The sequence below is a fragment of the Oryzias latipes genome, chromosome 11 (genome assembly GCF_002234675.1).
Source record: "Oryzias latipes chromosome 11, ASM223467v1".
NCBI classification, from domain to species: domain Eukaryota; kingdom Metazoa; phylum Chordata; class Actinopteri; order Beloniformes; family Adrianichthyidae; genus Oryzias; species Oryzias latipes.
This window is the reverse complement of record NC_019869.2, coordinates 19,355,616-19,367,432: the sequence shown is the minus strand read 5'-3', so window position 1 is coordinate 19,367,432 and position 11,817 is coordinate 19,355,616. Positions and strand designations below refer to the sequence as shown.

At 41.9% G+C, this 11,817-nt stretch overlaps 1 protein-coding gene across 1 annotated transcript; it reads left to right on the top strand.

Annotated features, from left to right (window-relative positions):
- Positions 1 to 10,573: 10,573 nt before the first annotated feature.
- LOC101161170 (apolipoprotein A-IV) lies at positions 10,574 to 11,817 on the top strand. Its single transcript, XM_004074122.3, has 3 exons — positions 10,574 to 10,707; positions 10,778 to 10,928; positions 11,000 to 11,817. The coding sequence occupies exons 1-3, from the start codon at positions 10,674 to 10,676 to the stop codon at positions 11,577 to 11,579; spliced, it is 765 nt and encodes a 254-aa protein (XP_004074170.1). The 5' UTR covers positions 10,574 to 10,673; the 3' UTR covers positions 11,580 to 11,817.

The window sequence follows — 11,817 nt, the reverse complement described above, 5'->3', positions numbered from 1 at the left end:
GCACCTTAGCAATGCTAGTGCGCCTCACGCGCCTGCTTCCCGCGGAGCCCCTCCCTCCCTTGTTGGACCTTAGGAGGAACGGCGGGTCTAGACGAGACGACTGTGGGATGGTGAGGCGTGATGTCACCAGGCTGCAGGACAGCGTAGCAGGCGAGAGGTCAGAGGTTAACCCGCTATCAAATCAGCCTGATTTATGAGCCACTGGGACAGGAGCTTCATTTATGGAACCTGGAGGACAGAAGGAGTCCAAGGTCCTCTTTCCACGATTAGAAACCACTTCAATCTGCTGTGAGGACACAGTGTTTAGATCTAATCCTGGATTAGAGTCAATCAAGTCTGACTAACTTCTGAGTCCACATTTAGAAAACCAAAATGTTTACATTCAGAAGTATAGGAATTATTTACTCACAATACTTCCTATTTGGTCTGAATTTGAATGACAATTCCCTTTGATATTACTAATAATGATTGAGAAAAAAATGTGGTTTCATTAGTTGAATATTTACTACCCCCCAAAAACAACAAATGGCCACGTCAATAGAGGGTACTTAAACCATTTGCTGCAATGACAGACTGACAGTGACGTCTCATAATGTTGTTCTGAGGCAATACATTCCCCTCTTTAAGTGGTGCATGCAGTTCTGCATGGTCATTTGGGGGGGGGTTATCCAGTCCCTGCTTCAGCTGGTCGCAAATGGGCTATGTGGGGTTTATGTCAGGGGTCATACCATATGAGGCACTCCCACTTCCTGAAGTCCATCAGTGATAATTCTGGTTACAGTGTGGTGGAGGGTTATCATTCTTAATGAGAAAGTCTATGATGTCTCTGAGGTATGAACGTGCAGTGACTGGGCCAGTTACATTGACCAAATCGGTATTGCGCTAACTGACTTGCACCTCCTCCAAAACCATGTCTGAATGCATTTAGGTCCTCAGGTACTAGTCATGGTTGTGGTCTGTAACTCCTGGCTCTGGCACAAACTCCGCCAGTAGTTCTGTCTTGATGCAAGCCTGCTGATGACACTCAGAGACAACTTCACCCTGCAACATCTGACTGCCTACTACCAACCCGAAGGTGCATCATGACCAGGGGGGGTGCTTGTCCATTAAGCAACATTGTGTATTCATTGCTCTTAACTTAAATTAACTTTCTGGCAAAATCAGCTTTTTCATATCTACAGATTGTTAAAATTGATGAAATTGAAAAGGTTTGTCTTTATGATTGGGCGGCGGTGGCTCGGGCGGTTGAGCAGGTCGCCCAATGTTCAAAGGGTTGGCAGTTCGCTCTCCCCAGCCAGCTGTTGTTGTGTCCTTGGGCATGACACTTCACCCTCCCTGCCTCCAGTGTGGCTCCACTTGCATATGAATGTCTTGGTGATGGTCAGAGGGGGCGTAGGCGGGAACTGGCAGCCACGCCTCTGTCAGTCTGCCAAGGGCAGCTGAGGCTACATCAGTAGTTACCATCACCAAGTGTGAATGAGAAGTGAATGAATAACGGACACATTGTAAGCGCTTTGAGCGTCTGGAAACGCGCCGATAAATCCAATCCATTATTATTGTTTTCAAAATTGTTGGTTTTGGGCCAGTAAGTAACACACTGTACACAGGGAGACCATTATGTGGAAAGCACAAAATGAGGTGTGTCTACTCCCCCAATACAATTGAACTCCCTATCTCAACAAGGTGAAACAAAAACTGTGTATATGACATCCATTCAGTTTTTCACAATATCCCGAACTTATTGTACTTTTTTGTATTTTGAATTGTTAATCGCAAAATTAATTTTCCTCAAAATCTCAAAATCTATTTGTTTATGATTTTTTTACATTCAATTATTACTGTTATTTGATGTCGACGTTTTAGATACACGAGACAGTCCAAAAGCATTTTTTAATTGTATTGCTACAATAAAAAAATACAACAATGCTTAGCAAGGTAAAGTTTTTTACATCACTTCCAGTATTAAGAGTATTCCCTTTCCGTTAAGATGGCCAGTAAGTGCAAAATCACGACAGCAAAACAAGGAGAAAAAATTAACAAAAGCGATCAGCTGCTAACAGCTTTCATGATTTGCTGTTGTGTTTTGCGATTGGTTGTTGTGTTTCTGGACTCTGTAATTTGTTTCGTGAATTGCTGTTATGTTTCGTGATTTGCTGTGGTGTATTAAAGTATTTGTTCATTTTGGGATTTGTTGTTGTTGTATCTTAAGCGTGTCCTGCACCTCTCAGCCAACGTAGAAATGCGTTTTCACTTTTAAAATGTAACTGCATCAATTGACTCAAATACGACGGAGTTTTAGGGCCACCCAAAATACAAAGTAAAATTACGACATTTTATCTCGTAAATTGACGAGAAAAAAAACCTCGTAAATTTACGAGTTTTTTTCAGAGATTAACAAGGAGAAAACACCGAAGTTGTCCGTTTATCTGAGCATCGCTTGAAGATGAAAGATGTGGAGCCCTTTGTGAAGCTTTATTTCCAGGTTTATTATCAGTTTAAAACAAAGAGATTCTGAACCTATGGCGAGTCAAAATCAGATTATTGTCAGTGGAGCCGGTTTTCCGGGGTTCAGTAAAGCGGAGTTTCAAATGTAAAATAAGGAGCTCAGAGACACGTTTGGGAGTAGAGGATCGCTGCAGCTTTTATTCTCCTTTTCATTCACAAACCCTGAAGTTCATCTGTCACCTTACGTCATGAACCTGTCATCAGATCTGAACACCAATGTGGAAGTAAACGTCCCGTTATATCATCAAACAACAAAGATGAATGAAAAAAGTCTATTATATTAGCATTAGAACATTGAAAATGCCAAAAAAAGTGATCCTCCTCCTCAGACGGACGCGTCACACAAACGTAGAGATCTTGTCTTTGGTGGAGGAAGAACGGAATGAAGTGGAAAGCTGCAGGGACACCGATGGCTTCATCGGGCTGCAGGGATCCTGCAAACCAACCATCAATAAATAAAACTTGAATAAATTGTAAATCAAACAAATGAGCTTCCAGATATTTGGAACGTTCAAGCTCATTCAGCTCACCTGTTCAACTGAGTTTAGTCGGTCTACTCTGTTGCTGCGCGGCGTTCACCTGCTGCTCTGCATGCTCACTTCCACTTAATATCGAAAATTTACGAGTTTTTTTCTCATAAATTTACGACTTAAAATCTTGTAAATTTACGAGTTTTTTCTCATAAATTTACGAGTTTTTATCTCCTAAAATTACGAGATAAAAACTCGTAATTTTACTTTTTTTTTTTTTTGGTGGCCCTAACACTCCGTCGTACTCAAAAGTAAAATTAAAAATCAATCCTTCAAAATGTTTTTTCATTTTCTACTTAAAAAACGCTTATTCTGTGTCATAATTAAAACGAAAATGCAAAGAGGGGATTGCATGTTAGTTTTCATGTCCACCCTGTGAAAGGTGTTGCATAAGTCAGTTTTTAAGTAGAAAATTAAAAAGCATTTTGAAGGATTGATTTTTTTATTTTATTTGTGAGTCATTTGGTGCAGTTACATTGTGACAATGATAAAGCATTTGTTAATTCATTTTAATAGTCAAATTAGACTTTTCTAATTTAATTTTGCTACACATTTACCAGAGAACTTTTTGAAAATTAAATGTCGAATACCATTTTCTTTATCATTTTAATTGAGTGACAGAATAAGCGGTGTTAAAGAAGAAAAAGAAAAAGCGGTTTGGCGGATTGCTTTTTCTTTTTAATTTTGAGTCAACAAATGCAGCTTCATTTTGAAAATGAAAAAGCATTTCCGGTATTGACTTTTATTTTTATTAATGCTACACAAATGCTTCCATAGCTTCTCAGTGTTGATGTTGAAGTGAAACCAGACAAAAACTTTGCTAGAAAAAAACAATCTCTCTGATTTTTGTTTCAAGTGTTTATCTGACCATGCAAGAAAATCCCAACATTTAGTGAACGAAGCACAGACTCAAACCGACACATACCGGCAGAGTTAATTGAGGGAAAAAGTCAGATGAAATAAATAAAAGCATAAAAATGACAGATGTCTCCTTGTGCTCAGAAGGAGGTCTGAGGTTGATGAAGAGGAGCTCTGTGATGGGGAAGTTCTCAGTGGGAATGCTGATTAATGGATTTGGAAAAAGCCTTCAGCCAAGCTTGCACTTTCCTTTGGGTGTGTCGTCTGTCATGTTCTTCGCTGGATTCATCACAGTCTTCTTTCTTGTCTGCTTTCTTGTTTCCTTTGCCTCTTCTTTTCACACCTTCTTTGCTGGATATTTTGATGTCTCCTCTGCCGGACATATTCACACTTCCCTTGACAGGTCTTCTCATGTCTCGTTCGCTGGATCTTCTCCCTTTGTGTCCTCCTTTCATGTGTCTTTTGTGTCCTCCTTTAATGACTCCTTTGCGTCCTCCTTTCATGTGTCCTTCATGTCCTCCTTTAATGACTCCTTTGCGTCCTCCTTTCATGTGTCCTTCATGTCCTCCTTTAATGACTCCTTTGCGTTCTCCTTTTATTTTTATTCCAACTTCCTGTATGTTCTTATAATGATGCAGCATAGTGTCATACAAGTTCACCAGGGATCCCCAGTGCTCCCTGAATTCATCCAGGTTATTTATCACTTTCTCACCCACCTCCTGGGCGTATTCGATCTTATTTTGCAACAGGTGTTTGAAGGTGTGAGCCAGCTGGTCCCTCAGTTCTCCAATCCTCTCCCCCACAACCTCTTGCAGCAGTCTGGGGTTTAAGTTCTTGAGGTGCTGGGCAATGTCGTGTCTGATGGCCTCCAGTCTTTGTTGGACCTCAGCAGACAGCTTGTGGAAAAAGGAGTGTCTTCTAAATTTCTCCAGATTCTCATTGATGTATCTGCTGAGATTAGCTATCTCCTCCTCAAAAGTTTGATGGGCATTCTTGGTCAAAGAACTCAACCGCTCCCCTAGATCTTGATAGAACGTGCCAAGGGATTGTGTGCCTTGTTGCAGGTAGGCCCTGCAAAAATAAAAACAACAAAATGAAAAAAGGAATACCTTTGAACTGACACTTAAAGCAGAGGTGATACCCCACATCCTTCTGCAGCTCCTATACACAGAGATGGGGACTTGGATTTGAGACTAAGACTTGAGTCGCACTCAAGCTGCACATGTAAAGACTTGAGACTTTACTAGAATTTAACTTTAAGGACTAAAACTTGACCTGATAATCAATCTCAAGGACTAAAAACTTGACTTGAGACCCAACCTCAAGCACTTGAGACTTGACTCAAGACTTAACCTCCCAATCTTGAGGCAAGTAAAGTCCCTTTACAATGATTTTGCTTAGTTAATGCAGAAACATTAGCTGCCTGTTACTGTGCCCCCACAACTTTTTTTTTAAAGTAGTGTAGGGATACATTTTGACTTTAGGTTGACTGTGAGTAGATTTGGGTTGACCAAAGCTGCATTCACACTGGACGCAATCCGAGCATCAAATTTGCGGCACGTGCTCTCCATCTGCCGACAAAAATCCAAGCATCGCGCAACCATATTGGATTTAATCGAGTCACTGAAAACTTCACGTGCCCAAAGCTGAGTCCCTGATTGGTTGACGGGCCGCATCAACCTCGACGTGCCTCAGACCGCATCTGTACATTGACTTATCAATGAAACTCAATGCCCCTGACGTGCGAATTGCATGAATGCAGCTTAAGGACTGACTGTCGGTTAACTGTAGGTCGACTGTGGGTCATCTGTGGGTCGACTAAGGGTTGACTATTGGTTGACTGTCGGTTGAAAGACTTGAGACTTGACTTTTTATAATAGCTCAAATCATGAGGCTTGACTTGAACTTGCACAAAAAGGTACTTGTGAGCATCTCTATATTATTTTCAATTATATAAAAAATTATTATTTTTTCTGTCTTTCAATTTGATGCTAAATTAAGTAGAGTCCTGGATTAAATAGTACATTCTAAATCATACTGCGTGAAAGGGTTGACCGCTGGAGGATTATTTTTAAAACTACAACAAAAAAGTTTACAAGAAACATAAATAGACTTGAGCTTTGAGTTGAGAGGAAATCTTTAAGAAAGAGGTTGTCTTACTGGAACATCTCTGTGATCTGATGGATGTCCAACATATGGTGGTGACCGTGATGGTGTTCACCACTATGGTGGTGACCGTGATGGTGTTCACCACTATGGCAGTGACTGTGATGGTGTCCACCATTATGGTGGTGACCGTGATGATTGTGGTCACCAGGATGATGGTCCTCGAGGTGCCATTGAGCTTGCATCGCTTCATTCTGGGTTTGCATTATGTGGTTCGCACAGACGCCTGCAGACACAACATCAGTTACAGCGTTTTGTTTCCTGTGAGCGTTCAGAATGTCAACAAGAGCCTCTGACCTGTGAGGACGCTGATGGCGAGAAGAATGAGGAGCTTCATGGTGCCTACTGCAAAAGCTTCGCCCCTGGGAGAAGTCGGTCCTGAGTCTTTGGCTCGTCGAGGAGCTCAGCTGCTGAATGTCTGTCCCACCAAGTGAGAGCGGCTTTTATAGCAGCAGGAGTCTGACGTTCTGATGCAGGTCCTACAGAACATCATGCTTATCTTCACTAACCGAACAAACTGATGAGATGTCTCTCTGCTGCTGTGACTCCTAATAGATTATTTATCTGAGAACTTGGAGTTTGCGTGTTCTCTCTGTTCATTCGAGTCTTTTTGCAGGACTCTGTCCAAACATATATTACACATGTGAACTGATGACTCTAAAAACCCCTCAGGCGGTGTGGGGTTGTGCACCTGCGATGAACTGGCAACCTGACCGGGCTGAACCCCACCTTCACCCAAAAATCTCCTAATTAGGATGAAGAAAGGACATAGGATGTATGGATGGAGACCAGGAAGTTTAACGTTACTCAGCTATCAAGGGACAAGAATTCCACTTATGTCAGAAAAATAATCTCCTTTATTCTCTTCCATTTTTCATCATCCATCCCGTCACTCAACTTTGCTTTGCTGACACATTTTCACATCATCTTCTTTCTGTAACCCTTGTGCTATCCTAGGCACTTTAACGTTGGGAGTTGGGTCATCTAGACCCACTAGACAGTGCTCTGAACCTTTTATCTGAAATCTATCCACCTTTATCCACCTTTGTCATGGTAGGGAGAACACGTCAAAGTAAGAGTGGGGTCATCTAAGATAGCACAAGGGTTAAGAACATGATGTTCTTCTCACCCTTCCTGTAAGTTTGCAAACATTTAAACGTTTTCACCAAGTTTCTTGAATTTTTAAAGCAAGTGACTTTGTTTTGTTTTTTGAAGCTTATTTGACATATTTTCCTTTTCTTTTTGTTTGTTGTTTTGGATTTCAGGAAGCAGAAACAAGATAACTTCAACATTAACTGAACATTTTTTAAGTTGAAGTGAATTAAAAGCTACCTTTCAGTCATTGTTCTTCCTTTAATAGTACTTTTATTTTGAATGGTTAGGAAATACCACAGTGTTTATTCAAAATAACTACTACTTAAAAAATTATATGATAAAAGTGAAAACAGAATAAAACAACAAAAAGAAAAAAATGAATTAAATATGATTTACATTTACTTATCTTTATTTATTATGAGTCATTTGTGTCACAGTGTTTAAAAAATATCTCAGCCTTGACACTTTCAGGCCAGATTCATGTCATTTACTTCCAAACTAAACCATTCTGTCCTGATGTACATTTGCTGCAATGGAAGATATGCAGGAATATGCAGTAAGACCAAATACTCTACGAGAAAAGAGAACCTAAGAATGAGCAAAAGAACCAAAAGATTCAAACCAAACTTTATTTCTAAAACAATCTTAAAACACTAACAATCTTTAAGCACAAAGTGCTTTCCATTCGTCAGAACAACCTAACAGCTCCTTTCCCAGCTCCACACACACACACACACACACACACGGAAGGGGGTTAGGGGTCCTTCCCAAACATCCAGTAGGTGTTTGAACTGGAACCTGTCGGTCAGAGGCCCAACTTCTGTGCACCAGATAAAAACAGATTTTAGACACAGAACATGTACTCTGTCACCTCAACCATGAGGTGACAGAGGTGGGCTGATGGAGGGAAACCTTCTCTAAGAGATGCTGATCTGTTTGGGAAAATGTGGGTTAAGGATTTACGGATAGAGAAACAGCTGAGAGCAGATAAGAATGCCCAGAGGATAAGATGCTGTTTGTTTGTTTTTTTTTTTTTCAGATTCAGATGGACGTTGCACTCGACAGTTCCTCACAAGCTCTGTTCCTTTGTGGGCCAGAGAGGAGAGTCAGACTTTGAACCAGCCCTGCCATCTGACCCAGGAGTTATCTTAAATGGAGGGCGCTGTGCGTCCTGATACAACCCGACAAACTGATAAAGCAGAGGAGCTAAGGTCTCCTTCCGAAGAAACTGCTGATAGATGCGCCGTTGTTTTCATGTGACGTGGACCGTGGCCTCGATGGAGACACAGGAAGACTCTGAACCGGAAGATTATGACGACAGATTTCAATTCTCTGAAGAGTCCTGAAGAATCCATGTAATGTGTCGGTTGTTTATGTAGACTGTTATCAAAATGCAGTTACAAACAATTTGAATTAATATGGATTATAATTACTTCTGATGTTTGGAATGACATGAATTGGTTCACAATAAACGAGTTTCTATTCGTTTTGCTATTTCCAATCGTATTCATATGTTATATCATATTATGTTGTGCGGGTGAGTGGGTTTGAGGGCATTATGCGTTCAATCTTTTTGTTTTTTGGGATTTTTATATTCAAAGTCAACTGTATTTATAAAGCATATTTCCTGCAACAGAACACCTTAAAGTCCTGTCTATAAAATAAATTGATAGATATAAAAAAATAATGGTAAAAATAGTAATCATGTTAAAAGCCCTCAACACACAAACACATTCTACAAACATAAACATGAAAAAAAAACAGTCCATAAAACCCATAAAAACATGAGGAAAAGTAAAATCGACTTAAAAGCTACCTTAAATTGATGAGTTTTAAGTTTTTCTTAAGAACCTCCACAGTGGATGAAGCCCTCAGGTCTTCAGGTGAGGTCCTGAAATACTGGGACCACCAGCTGACCTGCACCGGAGGACCTGAGGGTTCTGGGATCAAAAACTTAAAGCAGTTCTGATTTTTATAAATTACACTCATTGGCCACTTTATTAATGTTGGGTTAAAACAACCTGCAACATAAGAATAACAAAATAAGGAAAGAACGACAACAGACCAAAGGTACCTTTGTATGAAGAGAACAGACAGAGATATTACCCAGCAACAATCTCTCTCCGCCCTGGCGCATATTCTGTCGCCTCCTCTTTTATTAAGTTTGTTGGATCTTCCCTAAATTACACATGCAGTGAACTCTACAGGGAGGGGGAAACAGAAAAAGCACAGCTGCAGCGTGTTCAGAAAACATTAATTGCAACATGTCTGTCTTTTCATGTCTTCCTACATCATTTTTGGACCTGCAAAGCCTTTTCTCACGGATAACTAACACAGAGCGTCCTTCGATTCAGGTCCTTCCTCACCTGTCTAACTGCTCATTAACGCACATTTCATTTTAATCAGCCAATCACATGGCAGCAGCTCAGTGCAGTTAGGCTTGTAGACCTGATCCTAAAGCTGACTGAGAGCCAGTGCAGACATTGCTCCTTCTGTCTGGTTCTGGTTCAAAGGCGTCCAGCTGAGTTATGGACAAGCCGATGACAATAATCTGTTCTAGAAGTTATAATAGCGTATATTATTATTTTAGCACTGGCTCTGGAGAGAAAGAAAGCAATATTTCAAAGATGACAAAATTCAGTTTTTGCAAATGCCTTTGCCATTTGATCGTTTTGATTAGTTTTAAAAAAAGATTCTTCACCAAAGCATGTTTTGTTAAAAAGTTCTTTATTAATAAAGTTTGATTTGATTTGATTTGATTTATTCAGCTGAAGTTGATGTTTTTTTCCCTTTTGTCTGTGTTATTGTGGCGTGAAGATGATTCTAAAAGAACTTGTCTCTCAGGCCTTCAGAGAAATTGAAGTGATCTTGGGTAAGGGGCGGGGCATGCGCCCTTTTTTAACCTTAATAATAGACTAGTTGAATAAATATTCTCTCTTTTGCATACCTGTGGAGGGTAGAGGTTCAGGGGTTCAAATTTTGACCAACCCTGGGCACTTCACCCCCTCAGGTGAAATAATCGGTTAATCTTTGTTTATGTTATGACATAACATCTAATCCGAAGGAACAAACGGTTGGAGAACAGGTGGAAGGTGAACTCACGGAGAGAAGACTGACTTTCAAAATAAAACAGGAAGTAAAACTTGGGGGTCAAAGGTGAGAAAGCAGCCAGGACAACTCCAAGAAATCCAAATAAATAAATCCAAATAAATAAAAGTGAGGAAAAGGAGCTGATTAGAGTGTCAGATGAGTGCTGACTTTCTCTCCAGCTTCATGATTGCACTAGCGCCTGTTAAAACAAGAGTTTTATGATCCTGTGTGAAGGAGCGCCGGTGCAGTCAGGGTTGAATGACTCACGGTGATGTGGAGAGGCAGCGGTGACAGGAAGCGTCCAGCGGGGCAGCTTCAGCAGGACTTTAACCCCCCGTGCCGCTATAAAAGCCAAGGAGCAGCAGGAGATCGTCAGACTCTGAAGGAGCCAGTTCCTGTGGTTTACTCTGAAGCCAAACGTTAGCCGTCATGAAGCTGCTGGTGGTCCTCGCTCTCATCTCTGGTGAGTTGCCTTCTCCTAAAAATGTTCAAATGCTGCTTCAACTCCAGCTGAAACAAATCTTCTCCCACAGTTTGCAGTGCAAACCTCATCTGGCCTGATCCCCCCAAGAGCAATCTGGATGTGGTGAAGGAGGCTTTCTGGGACTATGTTGCCAAGGCGACGCAGACTGCTGAGGACTCTCTGCAGCAGATCCGACAGTCGGATCTTGGCCAGGACCTGAAGTAAGAGTCACGAAAAAGAACGCTTCATTTGGAAATCAGACCTGTGTAACCAGAAGCTTCTCCTCCAACAGCTCCAAAATCTCTCAGAGCACCGACACCGTGAACCAGTACTTCGCCTCTCTGCAAGCGCAGGCGGCTCCTGTGACCCAGGATGTGATCAGCCGCATCACCCAGGAGGCCGAGCAGTTGAAGATCCGTCTGGACAAAGATCTGAGTGCGGTGAGCGACAAGCTGCAGCCTCAAGCCGAGGAGCTGGTGGCTCAGCTCCACAGTCGGGTGGAGGAGCTGAAGAGGGAGGTCAGCCCCCTGGCCGAGGCCATGAACCCTGAGGCGCTGAAGGCCGTCCTGCTGCAGAAAAGCCAGGAGCTGAAGGGCCAGCTGGAGAAGGGCCTGAGCCAGCTGCACGTCCAGGCCACCCCCTACACCCAGGAGATGAGGGAGAAGATGGAGCAGAGCCTGGAGGACTTTCAGAAAAACATGGTGCCCCTGACCCAAACCTTTGAGATCCAGCTGAACCAGAAGGCCCAGGAGATCCAGCAGAGGCTGCTGCAGAGCGGAGAGGAGCTGAGGGCCAGGCTTGACTCCGGCGCTCAGGACCTGCAGACTCAGCTGACGGCTCTGTGGGAGTCCTTCACCCAGAAGACCCAGTGAACAGACTTCTGCCCCAACCAGTCTATTTATTTAAAACGTTATCCACTATCCAGATCAGTGACAATAGAATTCCACCCATCAGGAGATGCATTTCAGGACTTCCTCCATCTGCTCTCCTCACATGAAGACAAAAGTTCCTGAAAACATCTTTTACAGATTATCATAATGTGGACCTGCGGGAACATAAAGAAATGTATACTTGCATCTTTAGGTGATTAAAGTTGGATTCTCTATTCGA